The sequence below is a fragment of the Bos taurus genome, chromosome 12, assembly GCF_002263795.3.
Source record: "Bos taurus isolate L1 Dominette 01449 registration number 42190680 breed Hereford chromosome 12, ARS-UCD2.0, whole genome shotgun sequence".
In the NCBI taxonomy this organism is placed as follows: Eukaryota; Metazoa; Chordata; class Mammalia; order Artiodactyla; family Bovidae; genus Bos; species Bos taurus.
Genome location: NC_037339.1, coordinates 72,081,182 through 72,109,053, shown reverse-complemented (window position 1 = coordinate 72,109,053; position 27,872 = coordinate 72,081,182). Strand labels below are relative to the sequence as shown.

Below are 27,872 nucleotides of genomic sequence, written 5' to 3'. Positions count from 1 at the left end.
CTTCAGAGCAGATTGTTTCTACACTGTGTATATAATAATTTTGCTTTTATATCATTCTAAGAAGACTTGTCTTTCTCTTTTAAGGTAACAATGTTCTTGCACTATCTGTGGGTAGGGCCACTGCAGGCTATCATCGTGACCGCCCTGCTCTGGATGGAAATAGGAATGTCATGTCTTGCTGGGATGGCAATTCTTGTTGTTATTCTGCTTTTGCAAAGCTGCATTTGGAAGTTGTTTTCATCACTCTGGTAAGAGAAACACTGGTTTAAAAAATAGGTGATATGTGTGTGGTTTAGACCCTTCTGGCTTAGCCAGTGGATGTGACAGCCTTAAACTGACAACTGATGTCAAAGCAGAAAAGGTGATGGCATTTGCTCTTTCCTCACAGCTAATTTCTAAGGTGCTATACCTGGATATGTAGAGTGTCCTTAAGCAGAATTTACCTATGTCCATGTTTTTTAAACACTATTCAGTAGTAGTAATTTTATAGGCCTTTTTCTAGCTACATATATTTTTGTTATGCTTGTGTTACAGCATTTTTAAAAATGTGTGTTATTGTCTTGTTTTTAATTTAGTGTTTCCATTAAGTTATAAGCACCCCAAGGGCAAGGCTAATATTAATTAAATATTATCTTTATAAAGCTCCACAGTCCCAGCAGCATATGTGATAGAAAAATGACTAGTGATGAAGGGCTTAATGGTGATGAGTTAGACTTGAAGCTGGTCCCAGAGGGTTGGAAGTGGGTTATTGTCCAGGTTGTCAGATGATGTTGATGAGGGAGATGATGTGCTGTATGAAGCTAGTTGAGTTATTTTATATAAATGTTTGCATGTGCCTTTATGTGTGGTATTTTTCTCTATTAGGAATTTCCTTTCCTCTCTTTGTTATGGAGTGATGTTCCTTATCCTTTGGGGCCCTGTTCCAGTGCTATGAGGTCTCTGAAGCTTTACTTGCTCTCTTTTCCCAGTGAATTTAATAGCCCCATCTTATCTGCTCCCCAGCACTTTACTCCTTTTTTATTACAGCACAGACACTATCTTCCTGGTAGATTCCTTTTTGCCTTCCCTGCCCAACCATGAGGACGCCCTTGGGCAGAGGGTTTGTATCTGACTCATTTCAGGTCTTCTTATCAGATGCTGCAAGTTCTCCAAGTTACTCCCTGAATTAGGCTGAAAGATTGACTTCCTAGTTTCTTTGTCTCCATTTGCACTTTGAGTAGGACCTGCCTGTGTTGTTATCACAAAAGAGCTGTAGGGAATCATTGATCCCTGGTCCTTCCTTGTGCCCCCTGCTGCTGCTATGGGATGTTGGGTTGTGATCACTAAATTTCATCTCTCACGTCTGTCCCCTCAGGAGTAAGACCACAGCTCTCACAGACAACAGGATCCAGACCATAAGTGAAATTATAACTGGCATCAGAACAATAAAAATGTATGCTTGGGAAAAGTCATTTATAGATCTTATTACCCGTTTGAGAAGGTAAGTTTTTGTATATATCTCACCATATTTTTGTTTATTTCCTATTTTTACAGAATGAATTTAGAAATCTTACCAAGTTTTATATGAAAGGGAACTTAAATACTACCCACCCCTTGCATATGGCAAGAGGGTTAAGTGGAATAGTGGAGACAACCATTTAATCTGCTCTTCTTCTTTTTTTCTTTTTAATTTAAATTTAATTGAATATATATATATATATATATATATATATATATATATATATATATGCTTTATAACACAAATTCCAAATAAGCAATGACTGCACGATGTTAGTATCCGAGAAGGTGATATTTAAACTTAAATTAGAATTTTTGTTGATGGAGCACAAATGGGGAGATTGTAAAGACTGGATATACATGTATCTGGCCAAACTTTAAGGATCAGTATTCTTCATTCCAAATGAAGCCATAAAAATACTATTTTGGCAGTGGCGGGGAGGCTTTGCTTTGTGTTTGTAGATGTTTTCCCCATCTTTCATTTAACTGTCTGCTGCTGCTGCTAAGTCGCTTCAGTCGTGTCCGACTCTGTGCAACCCCATAGACGGCAGCCCACTAGGCTCCTCTGTCCCTGGGATTCTCCAGGCAAGAACACTGGAGTGGGTTGCCATTTCCTTCTCCAATGCATGAAAGTGAAAAGTGAAAGTGAAGTCGCTCAGTCGTGTCCGACTCTTAGCGACCCCATGGTCTGTCTGAGGAGTGTTTATATTCCAGCACAGGGTGCTGGGAATTCTCTGGCAGCTCCCTGTCACCTCTCACTTTGCACCATTGTTGGGGCCCCTCTGTCTGCTGGGGATACACTCTCATCTTCTTTTCTTTGGCCTCCGCCAGCTCTGACTGACTCCAGCTAATTTTCTCAGGGTAGATCCACGTCCATGTGACTTGCCCTGACTCCTCTGCTCTGGGTTACATGCCTTTATTCTGTACCTCGTGGGGGCTGTGCTGATTTCCTCTGTCTAATGTCTTGGTGTCTTACAATTTTGGGGTGTCTTTTTCTCTTCCCCCAATAGTTCATAAGCTCCTGGAGGGGGCAGGCTATGTCTTCCTGTCATCAGTGAGGAGCCTGGCACAGGATTGTAGTTATGAACGCTTGTTGAATGAATGTTCAAACTCGGTCTGCTTGACACAATGTCTAAAAGAGTGACACTAAGCCTCTTTTTAGGTGAGAGAGTGAAGTGGTGATGAAGTGTGTGGTCCTTGGATCAGGGCAGACCCCTGGGTAGGCACTGTGTAGTGTTTCCATGATATGAGGGATAGTTTATCTTAATCTGTGTCCACTCACACAGGGCACTTGAATCCATGTCTTTGATGTTGATGCTTGTTTTAAATACTATGTCCTACTTTGTTTTCCAGGAAGGAAATTTTCAAGATTCTGAGAAGTTCCTTCTTTAGGGGCATGCATTTGGCATTATTTTTCGCTGTAAGCAAAATCATGAGTTTTGTCACCTTCATGGTCAATGATATCCTTGACAACCTGATCACAGCCAGCCAAGTATTTGTGGTGATGATGCTGTTCGAGGCTCTGCGGTTTACGAGCATCCTCTGTTTCCCCATGGCCATTGAGAAGGTTTCAGAGGCCGTTGTCAGCATCCGAAGAATCAAGGTTTGGTGACAAATAACTTTCTTTAGTTGTAGGTGAATTTTTGTAAATTGCTTCCTTTTATGTGTTGTCACTGTGTTTTGGTTTGATGTGATTTAACTCTCTCAGTGCCAAAGCTGGCAGTCATTCCAAAATATCGTATGTACTCCCCTCTCTTCTTAGGTAGAGTCTGTTGCAAAAATTATAATCCCACTGCTCATTTAGGGGTGTAAATAGCAGTGATACAGGGCTGATGATGTACCAGTGATGTCTGCAGTAGGATTAAAATGCCTAATAACAAGAGAAGCAAACAAAGTGCATCTTCTGTGCTATCTGAAACGACTAGGCAGTGACTGTGCTCAGTCCTGGGGTGACTAGATTCCTCTCGGGGCCAGGAGGGGAGGAACTTGCTGAAACCTCCCTGCTCCTTGGTCAGGAGAATAGCCTCAGCTTCACTTAGTTTTCTATGTTTAAAAATGGGTTCTTTCCTCCACAGATGCTTTCTTGTTGTTTTCTGATATCTGCCTTTTTGTCCCTGTCCTCTTTTTTACCTACTGTCTAAGCCTTTCTCTACTCCCCTCTTCCTCTCAAACTTGTGATTTCCACCATACCCACGGTATCCTTTTTTTTTAACTAACTGTTCCTAAATAGTCAGGGACAAATAATTTACATCACCAAGACAGGGCCTGGCACACAATAGACACTGAAGTGTTTCTGTCTAAAATGAAGATAAATTGGTTCCGTGAGGCAGCCTGGGCACAAGCTTGAGTTGTCTGGACTTTATTTTCCTACTTTTCCACAATGATGGATGGGAGAGTAATATATCTCTAATAAAGTTAGATATCTCTGGGTGTGATTGTATTTTATTCTGGAGTCTTACCATAAAAGCTGAATTTTTTAATGATGCATTTTTATACTATTTGAATCAGTTCTAATGAGGTGGATGAAACTGGAGCCTATTATACAGAGTGAAGTAAGCCAGAAAGAAAAACACCAATCAGATCAGATCAGATCAGTCACTCAGTCGTGTCCGACTCTTTGTGACCCCATGAATAACAGCACGCCAGGCCTCCCTGTCCATCACCAGCTCCCAGAATTCACCCAGCCTCACGTCCATTGAGTCAGTGATGCCATCCAGCCATCTCATCCTCTGTCATCCCCTTCTCCTCTTGCCCCCAATCCCTCCCAGCATCAGAGTCTTTTCCAATGAGTCAACTCTTCGCATGAGGTGGCCAAAGTACTGGAGTTTCAGCTTTAGCATCATTCCTTCCAAAGAAAACCCAGGACTGATCTCCTTCAGAATGGACTGGTTGGATCTCCTTGCAGTCCAAGGGACTCTCAAGAGTCTTCTCCAACACCACAGTTCAAAAGCATCAATTCTTCGGCGCTCAGCCTTTTTCACAGTCCAACTCTCACATCCATACATGACCACTGGAAAAATCATAGCCTTGACCAGACGAACCTTTGTTGGCAAAGTAATGTCTCTGCTTTTGAATGTGCTATCTAGGTTGGTCATAACTTTCCTTCCAAGGAGTAAGCGTCTTTTAATTTCATGGCTGCAATCACCATCTGCAGTGATTTTGGAGCCCAAAAAACTAAAGTCTGACACTGTTTCCACTGTTTCCCCATGGATTTCCCATGAAGCGATGGGACCGGATGCCATGATCTTCGTTTTCTGAATGTTGAGCTTTACGCCAACTTTTTCACTCTCCACTTTCACTTTCATCAAGAGGCTTTTTAGTTCCTCTTCACTTTCTGCCATAAAGGTGGTGTCCTCTGCATGTCTGAGGTTATTGATATTTCTCCTGGCAATATTGATTCCAGCTTGTGTTTCTTCCAGTCCAGCATTTCTCATGATGTACTCTGCATATAATTTAAATAAACAGGGTGACAATATACAGCCTTGATGTACTCCTTTTCCTATTTGGAACCAGTCTGTTGTTCCATGTCCAGTTCTAACTGTTGCTTCCTGACCTGCATACAAATTTCTCAAGAGGCAGATCAGGTGGTCTGGTATTCCCATCTCTTTGAGAATTTTCCACAGTTTATTGTGATCCACACAGTCAAAGGCTTTGGCATAGTCAATAAAGCAGAAATAGATATTTTTCTGGAACTCTCTTGCTTTTTTCCATGATCCAGCGGACGTTGGCAATTTGATCTCTGGTTCCTCTGCCTTTTCTAAAACCAGCTTGAACATCAGGAAGTTCACGGTTCACATATTGCTGAAGCCTGACTTGAAGAATTTTGAGCATTACTTTACTAGCATGTGAGATGAGTGCAATTGTGAGGTAGTTTACAGTATACTAATGCATATATATATAATTTAGAAAGATGTTAATGATAACCCTGTATGTGAGATAGCAAAAGAGACACAGATGTATAGAACAGTCTTTTGGACTCTGTGGGAGAGGGCGAGGGTGGGATGATTTGGGAGAATGGCATTGAAACATGTATAGTATCATATATTAAACAAATTGTCAGCCTAGGTTTGATGCAGGATACAGGATGCTTGGGGCTGGTGCACTGGGATGACCCAGAGGGATGGTACGGGGAGGGAGGTGGGAGTGGGGTTCAGGATGGGGAACACCTGTGGCGGATTCATGTTGATGTATGGCAAAACCAATACAGTATTGTAAAGTAATTAGCCTCCAATTAAAATAAATTTATATATATAAAAAAAAAACTATTACCCATAAAATAGATCAGTCATACAGGGTCAGTTCTTGTTCCCTGAGTGTATCAATCTTTCTGATGGGAGCTTCTAGCAATACTGGTAAGAGGTGGTCAATGTATTCAATAGAATTTCTTTTATGAAGATTTCACATCTTGAAATAAGATACTTAGGAATATCCTTGGACCACAGTGATGTCCTCAGTGACACGGTAGCCTGTTCAGATGGAAGCTTCACACATGTGCTGTTCTGCTATGGTTTTGTTAATGCTGCTGACACGGCCTCTGTCTTCAATTGCTGCTGCCAGGGCTCGCTGTGTGGTCTGAGATCTCCTGAAGCCTTTACACATCGTCTCATTTCATCCTTGGGTTCCCTGGTGGCTCAGACTGTAAAGAATCTGCCTACAAAGCAGGAGACCCAGATTCGATCCATGGGTCGGGAAGATCCCCTGGAGAAGGGAATGGCAACCCACTCCAGTATTCTTGCCTGGAAAATCCCATGGACAGAGAAGCCTGGTGGGCTACAGCTCATGGGGTTGCAAAGAGTCGGACACGACTGAATGACTTTCAATAACTCACTCATTTCATCTTGACCACAATTGAATGGGATAAGCTTCAGTGTCCCGACTTTACAGATAAGGAAACAGGTTCCTGTATCAGGTGAAATAGCTCACCTATCCTCATACAGTTTGTGTTAATATTATCAAATGACAGAACTAGAATTCTGTCCAAAGTTTCTTTGTTACATTATTACATTATTGTCTTCTTAGTACTTTCAGGTATGTGGAATTTCTCCTTAAGTTTTAATTCCCTGTTTCTTGCAGAATCAAAATTTTAAGCTTGTGTTTCCCAGCATATGACCCTTGCTCTGGTTGGGTTGGGGGAGAGGTTGTCTCTGAATGAGACAGGTCACATGTGACATGTCACGTTCACCCCCACTTTGGGATCTTGGCTCACTCTGTTGAGCCCCTCTGTGTGGCCTTCTCTTCTGTCCTTGATTTAACCAAATGCTGCTGAGCCTGCAGCAGCCCCATGACCCTCTCCCAGCACTTCTGTTCACTCTGATCTAGGGCTTCCATACATGTGCATGGCCAGTCTCACACCTTCCAGCATCCTGTCAGGTGGGGTGATGTTGACTCCCTGGGAGTGTTCTGAGCTCTGTGACAGCAGACTGTGTCTGGTAGTGCCTGTCCATGCTGGACACATCACGGGCATCAAATAAATACTGGACTGACTGAGACAACAGTTACAGGAAATGGCTGGGACCTCACAGAAGCCCAGGGTAGCCCATCCTGCACTAGAAGCTTTAGAAATGCAGAGGAGGGAGCAGACTGGGGTTAGGCATTCCTGCAACATTGGGTTTTGGTGTGTGTTTGGGCTGTCTCAACTCAGGGAAGTCTTCTCCTTGTTATGTCTGTCCATCTGTCTATCTCAAACCAGCCTGATTGGACTTGGTGGACCTGATGTCTAAAGAGACGAACTGTGTACCCTGTACAGCCTGGTGTTCATGAGACTCTGCTGGTCTGGATCCTGGGCTGGGCTCCTGGGGCTTATAGATAATTAGAAACAGCCTGTATTACTTGGTTAACAAAGTTATTTTGACTGTCTTGCTGACCATCATGAAATGAAAGAAGATCAATATCATGAATCTTTATGCTAAAGTGCATCTATAGACTGAAGAAGATCTTGAGATAGAGTTCCCTCCTTTTTGGTGTTGGTCAGTCTTTTTTCTCTGAAGGGCATTGACTAATTGGATGAGACTTACCCACATTATGGAGGATAATCTGCTTTACTCAGAGTCTACTGATTTAAATGTTGATCTCATTAAAAACCCTTTCACTGTAATAACTAGATGAGTGTAAGCAAGTGTCTGAAAACTGTAGTTTAGCCAGGTTGACATAAAGTCAACCATCACACCCATCATAACCATTAAGCATGATTTTAGTGGGAAAAACACTAACTCTGATTCCTTAATGGATTATGTGATGCACCAAAGAGTGTAACACGAAAAAGGCCCTGCAAAAAGTTTCCAGGGAATTTTGCTTAAATTTTCAGGTAGGGTTTTTTATTTCTTTTACCCCAAACTGCTACTGAATTGTGTCTGAGGCTTAAAATTCCTTTCTTTGTAGATGTGTACAGCAATACAATGAACTGCCAAGAACTTTGAATTTTCTAGGGTTGACTTTGTCAGGCTGCTTTGTGTCATGATGAAGGAAGCATCTTTGATTTGGGCAACAAACCTAAGTTTTTCCTTAAATACACAGAATGTCTTGTAGGAAGTTCATCTGGGAATTTAGAGATTTGTCAGCGGTAATTATTTTCAGTAAAGGAGGGACTAATGGCTGAGAATAAGAATGGTGAGAAGGATTGGTGTTAGTGTGGCAGATGGCTTCCTGGTAGGTTGAAGTAACTGGTGATTTTTTTTTTTTTTCTTTTTGATCACTATATAGTTTCTATATGGTTTCCACTCTCTATATGGTTTCTATAATCCTTTAAAAATCTAGTTTTCTAGTTCATCAGAATCACCTGGAGTGCTTTTTAAACCTATATGGTCACACCTTGGAGATTCTGATTCACTAGGCCTTAGCTGCTGCCCAGGGTATCTATATCTTTAGTAAAGATACCTTTAGTAAAGGTACACTCTTGTGTACCTGAAAATAAGCACCATTTTGGAAACATTGCCCAGGTTGCAGAAAAAAGCACATAAAGCCAAAATGTGCTTCAGCAAGTATAAAGGATGTCAGGATCATATGTAAACTAAAATTAGTTGAGAGGAAAACCTGTCTTGGTTTATGCTAGACTTTTTGGGGGTGCAAATATGGAATTTATTCATTCATTCAATCACTTATTCCACAAAATACCTAAGTACCTACCTGAAGCCTGGTGCAGACTAAAGGCAGGCTAGATGCAGAAAGGCTCTTCCTGTTTGGAATTTATGTTCATCAAGTAGGGGTGGTTTAATAAAGAATCAAATAGTGAAACTCACTGTGGACATATTTGTGTGTCATTAGTCCTTGGAAGGATAACTCCAAGGTGCCAGGGGGTGCTTTGGCAGAGTTATTGGTGTAGTCTTAGAGCTCGTGCTTCCTGGGAAGGCTGAGGAAGTTACCTGGAGAATTCCGTGTGTGGGGGTGAGGGAGATGGGACACTGATGCTTTGTGGTTTCCTGGGGATGATGATGTGACACAGACTTTTAGTGCACAAGAGAGGGATCCATACTTTTGGGAAATCAAAAATGTCTAAGGCTGCAGAGTAGAAAGTACTGAAGACCTGAGAAGGAGACTGTATAAGACCCTATAGGAAACATGAAGGTTTTTATCATTTCAGAGCTCAGCCTGGCTGCAACCTGGGGAGTGTGGCAGTGTGGTAAGGTGGAGATCCAGAGCAGAGGCAGGGGAGATGCATCAGGAGCCTAATGCAATATATGGTCCAGGGACAGGAAGATGTGGTTTGATTTAGGGTGAAATAGAGACTTGGTCAGATTTGAGAGCTACTCAAGGCAAGTCTGGAGAAGGCAATGGCAACCCACTCTAGTACTCTTGCCTGGCAAATCCCATGGATGGAGGGGCCTGGTAGGCTGCAGTCCATGGGGTCGCTAGGAGTCAGACACAACTGAGCGACTTCACTTTCACTTTTCACTTTAATGCATTGGAGAAGGAAATGGCAACCCACTCCAGTGTTCTTGCCTGGAGAATCCCAGGGACGGGGGAGCCTGGTGGGCTTCCATCTATGGGGCGGACACGACTGAGCCGCTTAGCAGCAGCAGCAGCAAGGCAAGTCTTTAGTTCGGTATGGAAGTGGAAGGGGAGAAGTAGATCTCAGGCTGCTTTGGGTTTTGGGGGCTGCAAAATCTCTGGATTCATTGAAATATAGAATGATAAAAGAAGACTAGATTTGGGGAGGAGAAGAATCTGAAGTTGATTTTGAATTCTGAGAGGCTTTTCAAATACCTGGTATTTGTTATAAGACCCACCTCACTGACCACCCATTGGCCTGATTAAGTCTCCTTTCTTACTAAAACTGGTAGTAGATATTGAATATAATCAACAGATTGGATGTTCACTTTTTTCCTCAACTTTGTGTCTCACTTAGATGTGTTCATGCCCAGTTAGAAGGTGAAAAGGGCAACACGAGTAGAAGAAAAAGTCAGCTGAGTTTACTGACCATGTCGTCAGAACTGGACAAGGTTTAACCATAGGTAGTTTGGAGGTGTGGTGGGCACGTAGAGTTTAGAACACAGTGTAGTGTTGAGCCCTGCTGCCCTACTGCCTCCTGCAGCCTGGAACTCAGTAGACTTGTGTTTCTGTCACGATGGTCATCTCCGAGGATGATCATCTCCCAGGATTTTCACTCAGATCATGTCTGGGATCCCTTGGAAGAAAACTTTCCACCTCTGCCTACCTTGGAGGGATGATTGTTTATACCCTCAGGGCAGATCTACATGTGGCTTCATAGTGTTGTGTCTTGTTGTTAACCCATGCTTTTCTTTTTTTTTTTTTATGGTTTTTCTTTTTTTTTTTTAATTTTATTTTATTTTTAAACTTTATAATATTGTATTAGTTTTGCCAAACATCAAAATGAATCTGCCACAGGTATACCCATTCTCCCCACCCTGAACCCTCCTCCCTCCTCCCTCCCCATACTCTCCCTCTGGGTCGTCCCAGTGTACCAGCTCCAAGCAATTTCCTTTCTTCCCTGTACAGAAAATAAGGATTTATTACGATCTTATATGCCTAAGAATTCCCTTTATTTTTCTCTTAGCAAGGAAAGAGAACAATGATCTTGGAATTGAACAACTAACAGAATTAGAAAAGATCTTATGTTAACTTCAAAGCACTAGAAGTTTTCAGTGACTTTTGCATCCAGTAAAATGTTTCTCTGAGGTTATATTGTTCACAAAGCTACTTAGGTTTCCATTACCAGCCACTCAGATGTCAATCTTTTTGACTGCTGTTCTGATGTTGATACCTTCCTGTGTGACTTGTTCTGGGTCTGCACTTCATGGCTCTAAGGGCCATTTAATTTCAGCTTTTTTCTTAAGCCTGACTCTTGGAGAAAAATGCAGTCAGCACTTCTGGTACCATTACAAGCTGATCAGGTGTTGAGTGGAGTCTCATTTAACCCCTGGAAGACTGTGATGTCTTCCCCCTCAGACCTGTGATTTGTGGACAAATGCTCGATGTATTTACTTCCTCACTTAGGGCATGATTTTTCTTTTCTTTCTTTTTTTTTTTTTTTTGAAAGTGGGAATTTCTATTCTAACATGCACAAACTGAATATTGAATTTGTTATGTCTTGGTAGTACATTTAATTGGAATTTAAAATTGGAATTTGATTCTGTCTAGACAAGATTTATAACATATATGCATAACTGTACATTTAACATACATATATAATATACATTACTGACTGGGGACCCTGAACTTTTTAATCAATATAAATTGATAAGGGGCCAGAAGAGAAATTCAAGCAAGGCTTTACTGAAGCTCATGCTGCAGCACAAGGGAGTGAAAAACAAGTAACAGGTGCCTTTGTTCACTCTGAGAACAGTAGACTGATTCCTTGAAAGGAGTGAGAGTGGGGGTGGATCACAGAGGTGGCTTAGATGGTCTGCCCACCTCCTAGTAGGCACTGTGTGTAAAGATCATATGCAGTGCCCTGCCTTTCCTCTCAGCATCTCAGAAATGGCAGTTGGCTTATGCATCTGTGCAGTTAGTTTTAGTCCCTTAGAGTTCCTTTGTATTCTGTTGCTGGAGGAGACGTTTGTGCAGGTGCAAGTGTTCCACTAAAGGATCCCAGGTCCCAGCCTGTCTCACAATGTTGTTCCAGCTGTATTAGCTCAGACTATGTAAGGTTGTAGCCTTGTCATCAATTAGTTCAGTTCAGTCGTGTCCGACTCTTTGCGACCCTATGGACTGCAGCACACCAGGCCTCCCTGTCCATCACCAACTCCCAGGTTACTCAAACTCATGTCCATTGAGTTGGTGATGCCATCCAACCATGTCATCTTCTGTTATCCCCTTCTCTTCCTGCCTTCAATCTTTCCCAGAATCAGGGTCTTTTCAAATGAGTCAGTTCTTCGCATCAGGTAGTCAAAGTATTAGAGTTTCAGCTTCAACATCAGTCTTTCCAGTGAATATTCAGGACTGATTTCTTTTAGGATGGACTGGTTGGATCTCCTTGCAGTCCAAGGGTCTCTCAAGAGTCTTCTCCAACACCACAGTTCAAAAGCATCAAATCTTAGGTGCTCAGCTTTCTTTATAGTTCAACTCTCATATCCATACATAACTACTGGAAAAACCATAACTTTGACTAGATGGACCTTTGTTGGCAAAGTAATGTCTCTGCTTTTGAATATGCTGTCTAGGTTGGTCATAGCTTTTCTTCAAAGGAGCAAGTGTCTTTTAATTTCATGGCTGCAGTCACCATCTGCAGTGATTTTGGAGCCCCCAAAAATAAGGTCTGTCACTGTTTCCACTGTTTTCCCATCTATTTTCCATGAAGTGATGGGACCAGATGCCATGTTCTTAGTTTTCTGAGTGTTGTTTAAAGCAAACTTTTCACTCTTCTCTTTCACTTTCATCAAGAGGCTCTTTCGTTTTTCGCTTTCTGCCATAAGTGTGGTGTCATTGGCATATCTGAGATTAATGGTTGGACTGATTTGAACTAGCCCTACAATCTGTTCCTTTTCTTACCTCATACCCACAATGGGCAGACTCTGTACAAGTCTTAGTTGGAGTTGTAATATGAAAGTGCTTGAATGATGGAGTGTCTCCTCTCTTTGTGACATACTATTTCTCTGGGGATTCAAAGGTAGGGAAGGTGGTGCCGATCTGGAATGTCCTGACCTGGTTCCCTGGAGGATTAGCATTTGAGATGGCTTGGAAGGGTGAGTGGGATTAGTACTCTGGGTGTCCAGGCAGAGACCACTTAGAGAGTGTGCACTTAGGTGCTGATGGCTCCTAGAGGCTGTTTAGTGTGGTGGACACTCTCAGAGGGGCTGTAAAGAGGTCAGGAGGGAGTGCTTCTGGAGTTGGTTTGGTGATATTGGGGAAGGCTGATGAAGGAACCATTCAAAAACAAAAAGATGTATCAGTATTTGCAACAACTAATAGCAAGTGATATTCTGAAATTGTGTTGTTTCAAGAGAAAAAGAGAATTGGCAGAGAGATAAGCTGTGTCAGAACAGGCGAGAGCTGGTACCTGAATGACAATGGAAGAGGTGGTGTGGGGAGAAAACTCAGGCTGTGGTGGTTGGGAGTCTGAAGAGGAGTCCTCAGACCGCTGTCCATTCATCCTGCCTCCTGCTGGACACGGGTTCAGAGTTGATAGGAGTTGCTGTGCCTGGTGTTAGGTTTTCAGTGAACTTGGATGAGAGGAGGACAGAACGAATGAATCACGTCTCCCACAAGCTGGTCTTAAAGAGAAATGCAAGGATCCTGTTTTTTTGTTTTTTTCCCTGCACAACTGTTTTCCTTTTCAGTTTTTACCAGTTCTTCTTTTGAAGTAGAAGTTTGCAATCACATTTATGACTTTGGGGCATGATAGAGGGGTGTGTCAAGGACTTGAATGGTGTTTACCATGTTTAGCATGGAAGATTATTATTTGTGTGTTGTTTTCTTTCTCTAACATCTTCACATGCTTGTTTCAGTTGCCCCATGTTGGTTAGGATTTGGTTTGCCTGTGGGTCCTAGAGCTACCCATGTTATAGATTCTTACACAGGTCATTTGTTTTTTTCTCATGCAAGAATCCTTGTAAGGCTCTGTACGAGTTTCCTGGGGCTGCGGTTCAAAAGTACCACAAACCAGGTGGCTTAAAACCACAGGAATGTATTTTTTCACAGTCCTGGAGGCTAGAAGTCTGAAATCAAGGTGTTAGCAGGGTCAGGATCCCTCTGAATCTGATAAGGGAGCATCCTTTCTTGCTTCTGTTAGCTTTTGATGGTTACAGGCAAACCTTGCTGTTCCTTGGTTTGTAACTGCATCACCCCAGCCTCTGTCTCCCTCATCAGGTAACTGTTTTTTGGGTGTATATCTGTCTCTGCATCTCTCACAAGGGCAGCAGTCATATTGGATTCAGGGCCCATCCTACTCCACTCTAGTCTCACCTTAATTGATTACATCCACAGCAACCCTATTTCCAAATAATGTCATGTTTAGAGGTAACAGGGGTTAGGGCTTCAGTATATAAGTCGCATGGCTAATGTGAACCTTTGTGGTGTTGGGACCCAGACTCTACCTCTCTTATTATGTTACTCCACTGGATGTGACTTTGACCCTGCTGGCAGCCTCCAAGACCCAGACTGTGGGGTGGAGGAAGGTTCTGGTTGCTGTCACTCTCCACTGACCTGGATTTAGTCACGTGGCTGCTCCTATCTGCTCAGGAGTCTAGAAACAGAGGACCTCCTTCCAGGCTGCCACGTGTTGGCTAAAATCTGGGGTTTGTTACCTCAGAAGAAAGAGAGCAGATTTTGAGGACAGCCAGCAGTCTCTCTTAAGTCTCTCCCCTTACAGTTTTTGGGGACCTTGGGGAGTGGGAGTGGTCTAAGTTGTTTGTTCAATTTCTCTACCACTCTACTTTTTCTCACTGAATTATGTCTAACATTTGCAAAGCAAGAAGGACTTTTCTTTTATGTGTCTGTCAGCTTTGTAGTGGTTCATTGGGCTTTGTTTTATTCAGCTAAATTTCATCAACTAGCTGCTAAGTGGTGTAGAAAATAACAAGTGAGAGGTGCGACCATTCCTGCTGTGGAGGAGAGAGGACACTGACTAAGGAGAATAGAACAGTGATTGTGAAAAGATGCTCGTGAAGTATTTTTTTAAGGCATAGAAACTTTAGAGTGATGACTTAAATGATAGCTGTTGACAAGCAGTGATATGGATTTGACACACATGAGGGGGAAAGCAGAGAGTATAGTCTTTATGTATATATACTGTGGTACTAGAGAAGACTCCTGAGAGTCTTGGATAGCAAGGAGGTCAAACCAGTCAATCTTAAAGGAAATCAACCCTGAATACTTATTGTAAGGACTGATGCTGAAGCTCCAGTAGTTTGGTCACCTGAGGCAGACAGCCTACTCATTGGAAAAGTCCCTAAGGCTGGGAAAGATTGAAGGCAGAAGGATAGGAGTGTCTCAGAGGATGAGATGGGTGGATGGCATCACTGATGTGATGGACATGAATTTGGACAAACTTCAGAAGATGGTGAGGGCCAGGGAAGCCTGGCATGCTGCAGCCCATGGGGTCGCAAAGAGTTGAACATGACTGGATGACTGAACAACATATTATATATCACTATAATATTTTATATACTTATATGTATAATATATTGTAATAATAGTATATTGCATGCCATATATTATTTAATATTTCTCAGGTGAAACAAGACTTAATATAATACAGTTGTAAATGATAAGTAGATATAAATGGTAGTTAAAATAAATGCTAGGCAACATAAAACTTTTTATTGCAAATTCCAAGGAAACAACTTTTTGCTTATGCTTTGTTCTTGCAGTATAAACAATCTATGTTTTTCCTTTTTCTGTAGAACTTTCTGTTACTTGATGAGATATCACAGTGCTACCCTCAGCTGCCATCAGATGGCGAAATGATAGTGGATGTTCAAGACTTTACAGCTTTTTGGGAAAAGGTAAGAAACTCATTCCAAAACTGTGACTGCTCAAAGACAACTGTGACATAGATTTATTAGAGAATTTTGAGATTTTACATATATTATGTGACTTGCCCATTTATTGAAAATATGTTATGAAAATTCTCAGAATCAGGAATAAGGTTTGCACTGAATGGCAGTTAAGTATAAAATCAGCCTGAGGCATTTGACATGTTGCTCTTTATCTCATTTTCAAAACAGCTTTCAAAGTATTAGCACATGTTGAACTGAAGGTACATAAATTCTTTTTAAAAAATTTTAGGTTATTTTTCTTTATGTTTTATTACAGAATATTAAATGTAATTCCTGTGCTTAAACAAAAGAAAAAGAGCATAAATACATCTTTTCTTGAAAACCAAAATCTAATATTTTGGGCATCAATGGTTTAACTCTTTTTAAACTTGGCAATATATTTTGGAGTTATTTATGATTATAAAGTACATAAATTAGAATTTGAAGGATTAGACAGACAAAATACTGCAGTATTGAATGAGTTAACTAACAAATACATAACTACTCATTATAGATCAGAGGCTTTGAGGAATCAGTGTACCTTTTTTGCCATGATGTTCTTACTATACACTGAGTGAGGCCATGATGTAGATCTTTGCTGTGGTGTAGTGTGGGGCTTCCCCATCTTGAGCTTCTGGATGGTTCTGGCTACTTTGGTGGCTGCTGGAGACAGGAGGAGATAGCATGTGGGCATTGTCAGCACTAGTGATTCTCAGTTGAAGGACTGTACTATGTGGCAAGCTGACAGGGAGAACTGGTGATTTTCCAATACCCACCATCAAAACAGTAATATGTTCCCAAATACATAAGATCACATCCCGGTATCTTTTGTACATGGACAGTCACACAGGGTTCCTTACCTACCCTGACAGCTTTTCCTACCTTAATATAGTAGATTTAACTCCTGCTTGGTATTTTTTATCATAATACACTTGAAGCATAGATGGAAGACACCATTAAAATTTCATTATAAGGGTCCCTATGTGAATGCTTCACATGAGTGGCCAAAGTATTGGAGTTTCAGCTTCAACATCAGTCCTTGCAATGAACACTCAGGACTGATCTCCTTTAGGATGGACTGGTCGGATCTTCTTGCAGTCCAAGAGACACTCAAGAGTCTCCTCCAACACCACAGTTCAAAAGCATTAATTCTTCGGCACTCAGCTTTCTTCACAGTCCAACTCTCACATCCATACATGACTACTGGAAAAACCCATAGCCTTGACTAGACAGACCTTTGTTGGCAAAGTAATGTCTCTGCTTTTGAATATGCTATCTAGGTTGGTCATAACTTTCCTTCCAAGGAGTAAGCGTCTTTTAATTTCACGGCTGCAGTCACCATCTGCAGTGATGTTGGAGCCCAAAAAAATAAAGTCTGACACTGTTTCCACTGTTTCCCCATGGATTTCCCATGAAGTGATGGGACCGGATACCATGATCTTCGTTTTCTGAATGTTTAGCTTTAAGCCAACATTTTCACTCTCTTCTTTCACTTTCATCAAGAGGCGTTTTAGTTCCTCTTCACTTTCTACCATAAGGGTGGTGTCATCTGCATATCTGAGGTTGATATTTCTCCTGGCAAACTTGATTCCAGCTTGTGTTTCTTCCAGTCCAGCGTTTCTCATGATGTACTCTGCATAGAAGTTAAATAAGCAGGGTGACAATATACAGCCTTGACGTACTCCTTTTCCTATTTTGAACTTGTCTGTTGTTCCTTCTCCAGTTATAACTGTTGCTTCCTGACCTGCATATAGCTTTCTCAAGAGGCAAGTCAGGTGGTCTGGTATTCCCATGCCTTTCAGAATTTTCTACAGTTTATTGTGATCCACACAGTCAAAGGCTTTGGCATAGTCAATAAAGCAGAAATAGATGTTTTTCTGGAACTCCTGCTTTTTCGATGATCCAGAGGATATTGGCAATTTGATCTCTGGTTCCTCTGCTTTTTCTAAAACCAGCTTGAACATCTGGAAGTTCACAGTTCACATATTGCTGAAGCCTGGCTTGGAGAATTTTGAGCATTACTATACTAGCGTGTAAGATGAGTGCAATTGGTAGTTTGAGCATTCTTTGTCATTGCCTTTCTTTGGGACTGGAATAAAAACTGACCTTTTCCAGTCCTGTGGCCACTGCTGAGTTTTCCGATTTGCTGGCCTATTGAGTGAAGCACTTTCACAGTGTCATCTTTCAGGATTTGAAATAGCTCAACTGGAATTCCAGAACCTCCACTAGCTTTGTTCGTAGTGATGCTTTCTAAGGCCCACTTGACTTCACATTCCAGGATGTCTGGCTCTAGGTCAGTGATCACCCCATCGTGATTATCTGGGTGATGATTTTTTTTGTACAGTTCTTCTGTGTATTCTTGCCACCTCTTCTTAATATCTTCTGCTTCTGTTAGGTCCATACCATTTCTCTGCTTTATCGAGCCCATCTTTGCATGAAATGTTCCCTTGGTATTTCTAATTTCCTTGAATGGGGGGAGGAGGAGAAGGGGATGACAGAGGATGAGATGGCTGGATGGCATCACTGACTCAATGGACATAAATTTGGTTAAACTCTTGGAGTTGGTGATGGACAGGGAGGCCTGCGTGCTGTGATTCATGGGTTCGCAAAGAGTTGGACATGACTGAGTGACTGAACTGAACTGATGTGAATGCTAACGTTACTAAATTTCTCTTGTATGAAACTGCAGCATTTTAAAATGAACTGTTTTGTTCTTTTTTCAAAGAAATTAATAGCATGTTCTGATACATCTGTGCAATTTGCATTAGAGTACTGAACAGCCTATTCTGTCATCCTGGTCTTTCCTATGAAAGGAATGTGTCCCTTCCTGGGGTCATTAGTAATTAGGGGCTGTCAAGTTAGGTCATGGGTGAGGGAGAGGGGGGCAGAGAGAGAGAGAGAGAGACTTTGGGATGGGGAGGGGAAAATACATTGGGAGTTTTGAAGAGAAGCTGAGTCTGAATGAAACCCCTACTGGGTGGGGAGGCAGGAGACAGACATGAGCCTGCTTCCCTAAAGAGCCAGGTGGGCTGGTGGGGGAAGGTCTCAGGGATTCAGGTCTCATTCATGAAATGGTGGGACTTTGTCTTAGTCTTTTTTTGTTTGTTTGTAGAGCTGAAATGTAAACCCATCCAAATTTATTTAATTCTGATTCTTAAATTCTTACTTTTATTTTTTTATTTTTTTTAATTTTATTTTATTTTTAAACTTTACAATATTGTATTAGTTTTGCCAAATATCGAAATGATTAAACACTGTCTTTATAAGGTAAAGAAACAATTTACAGTGCAATATTAAGTCTTATGGAATATTGTTAGTTATACTTGTAAAAATTTCTTTAAATTAATTTATTTTATTTACAGGCTAATTACTTTACAATATTGTGGTGGTTTTTGTCAAATATCGACATGAATCAGCCACGGGTGTACATGTGTCCCCCCATCCTAAACCCCCCTCCCAACCCCATCCCTCTGGGTTGTCCCAGAGTACCATCTTTGACTTTTAAAATAAGTAGCCTATGGGAGCTTTCAGATTCATGAGGCAGGTGTTTTGAACTGTGTTTGGCACAGAGTGGGGACTCAGCTGATGATCCTTGCTGAATCATTATCCTCTGAGCCCTGTTAAATCATTATCCCCTGAACCCTAATAAGGGGGAGGCAGATCCCCAGAACCCCTAGGCTGTCAAGTGTTTCCCTCTTCTGGTCATGACAGAGCAGTGCCCAACCCTGAAGCCTGAACAGGGCATGGACTCCTCTGGCCCTGACAGACTGTAGGGGCTGGGACAGGAGCTGGCGTGGGTCATTATCTGTGTGTGGATCATTGTTTGGTTTTCATAACCAAATATAAAGTAGTAAAATAGGAACCCTAGGTGTCAGATAAGAATAAAGAAGTAGATATGCTTAAATAAATGTTTCTCACATATTAAAATCTAGCTTCTTCTTGCTAGTTTTTGTAATTCTTAGAAAATATGGGGCTAGTTTTTTGACGATTTAAAGTAACTGTTGTTGCTTTAGAGGTGACTGTTCCATAATAGGTTTAGTTATTTCCAGAGAAACTTTTCATGTAGAAGGTTTTCCAGACCTTTTAATCTAGTCCTTGTGTTTTTAATCTTTTAGGCATTTTACTAATCATGCATAAGCACTCTTGTTTTACATACTAGCTTATTGAGAATTTTCTCAACAGTATACATAAAGCTGCATGCACCCTTAAGTCTCTCTACCTTGGAACTTAACAGATTGTGCAGTAATCTGACTTGTGACTGAAATGATGTGATTTTTGTCCTTTTCCCTCGAATTGGATTGTACATGCAACAAACAGCATAGCTCTGTTTTGTTCTTGTTGTCACCCCTGTTTTGTCAGGGCAAGAAATGCGTGTAACATGTATAAAATTGAGGCTTTATCACTCTGACCTATGATGTCATAATTAATTTCTTCATTCCACATGTTTTGTTGTTGTGCTGCTGCCACTGTTGTTTAGTCACTAAGTCATTTACGACTGTTTGTGACCCCATGGACTGTGTCATGCCAGCCTTCCCTGTCCTTCACTGTCTTCTGGAATTTTCTCAAATTCATGTTCGTTGACTCAGGGATGCCGTCCAGCCATTTCATCCTCTGTGGCTTCCTTCTCCTCCTGCCTTCAATCTTTCCCAGCATCAGGTCTTTTCAACTGAGTCAGTTCTTTGCAGCAGGTGGCCAAAGTATTGGAGTTTTAGCTTCAACATCAGTCCCTCCAATCAATATTCAGGGTTTGCTCTCCTTGCAGTTCAAGGGACTCTCAAAAGTCTTCTCCAGCACTACAGTTCCAAAGCATCAATTTTTCAGTGCTCATCCTTTTTTATGGTCCAACTCTTACATCCATACATGACTACTGGAAAAACCATAACTTTGACTATATGGACAATTGTTGGCAAAGTGATGTCTCTGCTTTTTAATATGCTCTCTAGGTTTGTCATAGCTTTTCTTCCAAGGAGCAAGCATCTTTGAATTTCATGGCTGCAGTCGCCATCTGCAGTGATTTTGGAGCCCAAGAAAATAAAATCTGTCACTGTTTCTACTTTTTTCCCTTCTATTTGCCATGAAGTGATGGGACAAGATGCCATGATCTTTGTTTTTTGAATGTTGAGTTTTAGGCCAGCTTTTTTCACTCTCCTCTTCCAGCCTCTGCCAGGGGCTCTTTAGTTCCTCTTCACTTTCTGCCATAAGGGTGGTGTCATCTGCATATCTGAGGTTCTTTTACTCCTTTCCCAATTTTGAGTAAGTCCATTGTTCCATGTCTGCTTCTAACTGTTGCTTCTTGACTTCATACAGGTTTCTCAGAAGACAGGTAAAGTGGTGTGGTATTCCCATCTCCTTAAGAATATTTCACAGTTTGTTGTGATCCACACAGTCAAAGCCATTAGCATAGTCAGTGAAGCAGAAGTAGATGTTGTTATGAAATTGCCTTCCTTTTCCTATGATCCAACAGATGTTGGCAATTTGGTCTTTGGTTCCTCTGCCTTTTCTAAATCCAGCTTGTACATTTAGAAATTCTCAGTTCAGGTACTGTTGAAGCCTAGCTTGAAGGATTTTGAACATTACCTTGCTAAGATGTAAACTGAACACAATTGTACAGTAGTTTGAACATTCTTCTAGCTGTGTGGAAATCTAGTAAAAGAAGGAACCTTCCTAAAGTCACCTAAAGCTGCCTCAAACCCCTAAAGAGATAAGATTGGACAAAGAGGCCTCCAGGACATAGTATCTTAAAATAGGAAAGGGGAAAATGTGGGTTATGTTTGCATATCAATTTTGTTGACTACTGTTATCTTTTCCACTTTCTAAAACAACTTGTGTCATTTTATTGAAATGGGTACATTTTTATTAACTTTAATTTTCAGGAATCAGGAAGCCCAACCCTACAAGGCCTTTCATTTACTGTCAGACCTGGTGAATTGCTAGCTGTGATTGGACCTGTGGGAACAGGAAAGGTAAATTATGATGCCTTTTGGCAACTTGATGCAATGCTACAGGCCCTGTTAAATTCTCACAGTGGAGCCCAGAGCTGAGTGTGCCTCAGTCTGATTTGGGTGTACCTAAAACAGTGTTTCTCTAGGTGTGTTTCATGGAACATTAGTTTTACAAGAAGGTTTCATGCTAAATACATCAGGATAAATGCACACTGTGTTTTCCTTCTTTGTGTTTCACAGTGCTCAGTTGGGAATCGATTGTCAGGAATTTGGATGCCTCAGTGCAGGAAACTATCTATGTGACAGCTGTTTGGGATGGACAGAGACAGTGGGGACTTCTTTTTGTCACAGGAGCCCCTCCAGGAAGTCTGGAGGTTGTGAAGACTCTTTCTGGAAGCTTTGAGCCTTTCCTCACATGACTTGACTTGATCCGATCAGTGCATGTGTATCCACGTGCTGGAGCTCACAGATGTGAGCAAGACCCCAAGATTTCTGCCTTTCAGAGGCTACTAGGTTCCAGAGCGAGACAGATATGTAGGCAAATTATTTTAGCCCAGTGTGGTGAGCACTCTGTTGGTGTGCATACACACATGCCATGTTTTGTGATGTTGAAGATTGAAAGGAAAGGTGCATATGCACTTGGTCTGAAACAACAAAATACAGAAACCTAAATGTGGGATGTGGGCCTCCCTGGTGGCTCAGTGGTAAAAGAATCCACCTGCCAATACAGCAGACACAGGTTTGATCCCTAGTCTGGGAAGATCCCACATGCTGTGAAGCAATTAATCCTGAGCACCGTAACTGTTGGGCCTGTGCTCTAGAGGCTGGGAGCTGCATCTGCTGAGCCCATGGGCCGCAACTGCTGAAGCCTGCCTACTAGAGCCTGTGCCCTTCAATAAGGGAAGCCACCCCAATTATAAGCCTGCATATTGCAAAGAAGACCCAGCACAACAAAAAATAAATAAAATTAAGATTGTATGGCAGAAAACAATACATCATAAAAAATAAATAAAAGAACTAAAAATAAATAAATAAAATTATTTTTTAAAAATCAGTGTGGGATGTACACATGAAAGTGTGCTCATTTCCTCTATGATGGACTTTTGCTTCTCAGATAAACTCACTTTAGAGTTCTTTCAATTAGTCATCTTTGAATACACTATTCACACATAACTTTTTAAGAACAAGTGTTTGTCAAGTAAAGGATAGCCAGATGCAGAAGCAACTGCATTAAGCATCAGATACATAAAATACACATCTTGTTCGGCTGCTTTGCTAGAGAAGGATGTTAACATTCTTAATTAGTCTTTGCTGAGTAGAAATTCATTTGGGGGATACTTGGGCAGAGTAAATTGTTTATACTATTAATATTCCCTATCAGTCATTGTTTTCTTTGACCATTAGTGTTATTTTCAGTTTTTCTTGTCCCAACTGCCAGAGCTGTCATTTATCCCATTCTAATATCCTTGATCAAGCCAGGGTGGGGACTGTGTTACAGGGCGTGTTCTGTCCTAACTGTACCCTGTTCATGTGTGTGTGTTCCCGTCTGTTGCAGTCGTCACTGTTAAGCGCTGTGCTGGGGGAGCTGCCCCCGAGCCAGGGGAAGGTCAGCGTGCTTGGGAGGATTGCATATGTTTCTCAGCAGCCCTGGGTATTCTCAGGAACTGTGAGGAGTAACATTTTATTTGGGAAGAAATATGAAAAACAGCGATATGAAGAAGTAATTAGGGCTTGTGCTTTGGAAGAGGTAAGTAATGACTTTTGAGCTGCATATACTCAGATTTCAAATAATGATAGTATTGGTTTAAATTTCAAGGTTTATTTAAATGCTTTTATTTTTAAAAAATGGAAAGATTTTCGAATGTTGCTTAATATTATAAGCTGATCTTATGAGTAAATAAGCAGGCATATATCTATATGCTGCTGTTTTAATCCTTATGGGATAATGATACAGAATACCTTTTCTGGAGGGGAAGGTTGTTTCATTCTGTTAAATTTCATTCCCTTTTAACTTTTTAAATGGAAAGTTACCAAAGTTTGCAAAATTAGAAAACATAGTGTAATGAACCTTCAGGTACCCACTCCCAGCTTCAGCCAGAATCAGCTGGTGGCCAGTCTTGCTGCATCTCTACCCCTGCCCCCTGCCAGCTCCACCCCCACCCCAGATTATTCTGGAGCAGATTCTAGACCTCAGATTAGTTTATTTGGAAACATTTCATCCCACACTTCCACACTTGGGCACCTTCTCTGCATGACTCCAAGAGCATCACGTACATTGTGCTCTAGGAGTGACATATGTGTGTGCTAAGTCACTTTAGTCGTGTCCAACTCTTTGTGACCCCATGGACTGCAGCCCACCAGGCTCCTCTGTCCATGAGATTCTTCAGGCAAAGATACTGGAGTTGGTTACCATGCCCTCTTCCAGGGGACTTTCCCAACCCAGATATTGAACTCACATCTCTGTGTCTCCTGCATTGTCAGGTGGATTCTTTACCATTAGTGCTACCTGGGAAGCCGAGTCTATGTTTACATGTTGTTGATGATCTCACTGAGAAATCTCCTTCACCACTGTTTGAACCCACATAAGGTCTGCCCCCTGCACTTGGCTGATGCCTCTTTGGTCCCTTTGAGTCTGTGGGTTTCTTTCACCACTTCATTTTTGACTTGTAAGTTATTATTTAAGGAAAGCAGAATGCTTTGAAATTTCTTTTTAATGATGTGTCATTTCACCAAGGGAGAGATTATTTTCAGAAATGGCATTGAGTTTTACAGAAAGTGGCAAGGTGAAAGGCTTAACTGTACATTGGAATTTAAATGAAATTAGTGAATAAATTATGAGAACTAAACTTAACTGATAGGAGAATACAGTTTGGCAAAAAGAGAGGGAAAAAAAGGAAAATAACATTAAATACTATGTTACTCTCTTGGGTTATAAAAACCAGTGAATAATAGTATTAAAGGGCTCCCCCTACCCCCACCCCCAGGGTCTGTTCAGTGCAGTCTGGATATCCCACTATTCTTTTGTACTGTGAGGAAAAGACAGGGACGGACTTTCAAAGGTGTGATATTGAAGGCTCCAAACCACTTTCTGAGGAAATAGTAATTCCCCTTGAACAATGGCTTGAGTGTCATAAATTGTATCAGGCAGCATTTTATGATGATGTGGACAAAACAGAAAGTGAAAGTTTTTGTCATTCAGTCATGTCTGACTCTTTGCGACCCCACAGACTGTAGCCCACCAGGCTCCTCTGCCCATCAGTTTCTCCAGGCAAGAATACTGGAATTGGTTGCCATTCCCTTCTCCAGGGCATCTTCCTGACCAAAGATCAAACCTGGGTCTCTTGCATTGCAGGCGGATTCTTTACCATTTGAGACACCAGGAGTCCACATGCAAATTATTTTTATGTGTCCCACATGTGTGCATGCACACACATAAAGAGGTTTCTGAGTTATTCATTCTTTATGACTATCTTCGATGTTCCCATCCTCATTTTAGAAGTAGTAAAACTGAGGCTTGAAGTGATGAGACACCTCATCTCTACATTTACAGCTCAAGTTCAGATCCCGGGGCCAATGCTCTACTGAAGCCTCATGGGGTGATTAGACCAGTAACATGGACAGTGTTCTGGGGCTTTACCCACCCTAGGGCATGTGTGCAACATAGACTCTGGTGGGAAGGGGCCCTAGAGGACTGGGCTGCACAGCGATTCTTCTGTATGTGATGTGACATTTATAAACATGGACTGCTCTCCTGTTCTCTGCGTGGTCAGAACATAGAGTCGAGGCCCCTTATGCCCATTCCTCCCTTGGCAGGAAAGAGTCCCAGTGCAGAGAAGTAGCAGAGAGCCAAGTCCTGGCCCCAATTTTGTCACTTGCCTGCTATCTCTTTGGACACTTCCTGCTACCTTTCTGTGCCTCTGACGTTTCTGCAGTAAAACGAGGACATTGGGTCAGAGGATTAGGAGCTAGCTCTGAAATGTCATCTGTGACTAATTAGCAAGAAATCAAGCAAGGTCTTTACGACACCTAAGAACCACTTAGTAAGTTATGAGAGCATCTGCTTATCTCCTTTTGGATTCCAGGTATCAGTGGATGGACATAAGGCAGGCACAGGAAATAGTGGCATCCTGGAGTTAGTCTGACCTGTAGATACAGAGATGTCTACGTGTGGTAGAAAAGGCTTGGCCTTTGGAGAAAAACAGTCCTGGGTTGTAAATCCAGATGTTTGTCTCAGTTTCCTTTCTTATTAAATGGGGGAGGGGTGGGGTTACTGTAAGCCATGCCTGTGAAATGCGAACAAGCCAGGGTTTCAGTAAATGGTGGCTGTTGTTATTGTTCTAACCTTTTTCTCTCCATCCATGCATCCATCCATATAATTATAATAAAGATTTCTCCTTACTGTTCTCCCTGCCCCCACCTACCCCAAATCCTGGAGAAAAAAACAGAAAAAGCAATATTTTTTATATTACATATATTAACAACTAGATGTGTTAAACTAGATCTAATTGAAGTAATTGCTTAAGGTCATTGAGCTGAAAACTTTTCTGTAACAAAATAGGGAGACATGAAGTAATGACCTTGGCATCATTGATTCAGGCTGGTGACACCAACTCCAAGGTCCAAGAGTCAAAAGGCTCAGGGGTTGAGTCTCAGTTTCTCTGTTGCAAGGTGTGTGGTTTTTGGCTGATTAATCCTTACAAAGCTGTTTTCTTTATCTGTGAAATGGAAACAATAATACTATCAACCTCATGAGGTTGTTTTGAGGATGAAATATGGTTGTGATTTTAAAACACCTGATTGCCATGGACATAACAAGTACTCTGTAAGTATTAGAATAATTTTGAAAATAAATTAATACTTAATTATAAACTCAGCCAGGTTTTGGTAAAATTACATCTGTAAAATGTGACATGTAAGAAAGAAGGTATCTGAGGATTTAACTTCCTTTATTTGAGTTGATATTTCTATAGGTGCACTACACGTGTGTTAGTTGCTCAATTGTATCCAACTCTTTGTGACCCCGTGGACTGTAGACTGCCAGGCTCCTCTGTCCATGGAATTTTCCAGGCAAGAATACTGGAGTGGGTTGCCATTCCCTTCTTCAGGGGATCTTCCTGACCCAGAGATCAAACCCAGGTCTCCAGTACATTATATAAATCAACAATAACAATATGCTGTTACCATAACATAAGCAATATAGTATGAAACATTTGCCTGCATGTTATCTTTAACCATTTGAAGGCTTTTGAAAACTTTTAGTCAACTCACATTTAAAGCTATCAAATTTTGATAAATTCAAGTTTAATATTTTTCCACTTAAATCACTTACTTGAATATTTTCTTTTCAGATTGCTTTGACAGTCATAGGATAATAAACTCATTGATCCTTTTGGGTCTAGATATAGAGACCTTCAAGACTTGAGTTACTTTAGTGTTGTCTTCATTTCAAATATACTCTTCTGTCACCACCTGGGTAGCCTGATGTGAAAGAGCAGAAGGCTATGAACTGACATGAGCTGGTTCAGATTCCTGCTCTTCTGTTTAACAGCTGACTGTCCTCAGGCCAGTGATGTGACCTCACTTAGTCTAAATTTCCTCATCTGTGAAATGGGGCCAGTACTTACTGTGCAGCTCATTGTAAGAATTAGAGATAAGCAGTGTCAGGGTCCAACACAGAGCTTGGTGCACAGATCTTACCCCGCAGGAGCTGAGAGAAGCTGTGTGCACGTATACAAATGATGGAGCATAGTAAGACGGGTCCTTCAAGAGAAATGAGAGATGTAAACAGGGCCTTAGGAACCCAGCAGGAAGAGATGAGTCCAGGATGGTTCCATGGGAGAGTGGGTGTGGACTGAGCCTGGAAGCATGGGCAGGATATTGACAGGCTGTGAGAGGAGGGGAAATTCTAAATGGAAGAAAAATGGTGAAGAAAGGCAGGTCCTCTTGTTGTTTGACTCTGGAGTCCAGCCCTCCTCTGCCAGAGCTTCATGTGTAGCCAGCATTAATCATTTCAGCAGTTTGCTCTATAGTGTTTCTAGTGCTGAGTTTCCTCCGTTACTGAAGAGCCCTGGATGTACTTCTAGATGGATGGCAGCAAGCCAGCATCAGCATTTCCTAGTTTACCTCTAGTTTGTGAGTCTGTCATTCAGTGAAAATTGGTTAAATTTAACTTAGAGGTAACCAACATGAATAAGAACACCTCCTGTCAGTTGGAGGAGCTCTAATATATGTTCAACTCAGGCTTTTCCCCTTTAGTCAATAAACCATAGATGAGAAATCAGTTTGACTTGATTTTACTTCAAATACTTGAAGATATTTTTCCCACTGGTGACTTATTCATAAATAATTTTCAGAGTCAACAACACACTTGAAGTATTACTACCAGACTTTGGGCTAGTTTCTTAAGAATGTGGTTAAGATTGCTGTGTTACAACATGGTGCTATTTTAAGAAGAAAACCATTTGAACAACATAAAATCAAAGCATAAAAACTAAGTGAAACA

The 27,872-nt window shown here is 41.4% G+C and overlaps 1 protein-coding gene across 1 annotated transcript in view; it reads left to right on the top strand.

Annotated features, from left to right (window-relative positions):
* LOC100337076 (ATP-binding cassette sub-family C member 4) overlaps positions 1–27,872 on the top strand; it is a 166,644-nt gene that overhangs the window by 30,677 nt on the left and 108,095 nt on the right. Inside the window, exons 6-11 of the mRNA XM_025000154.2 lie at positions 85–248; positions 1,355–1,480; positions 2,851–3,100; positions 15,294–15,395; positions 21,302–21,391; positions 22,926–23,117. Coding sequence (XP_024855922.1) covers positions 85–248; positions 1,355–1,480; positions 2,851–3,100; positions 15,294–15,395; positions 21,302–21,391; positions 22,926–23,117 — 924 coding nt within the window. The remainder of the gene's footprint in view (positions 1–84; positions 249–1,354; positions 1,481–2,850; positions 3,101–15,293; positions 15,396–21,301; positions 21,392–22,925; positions 23,118–27,872) is intronic.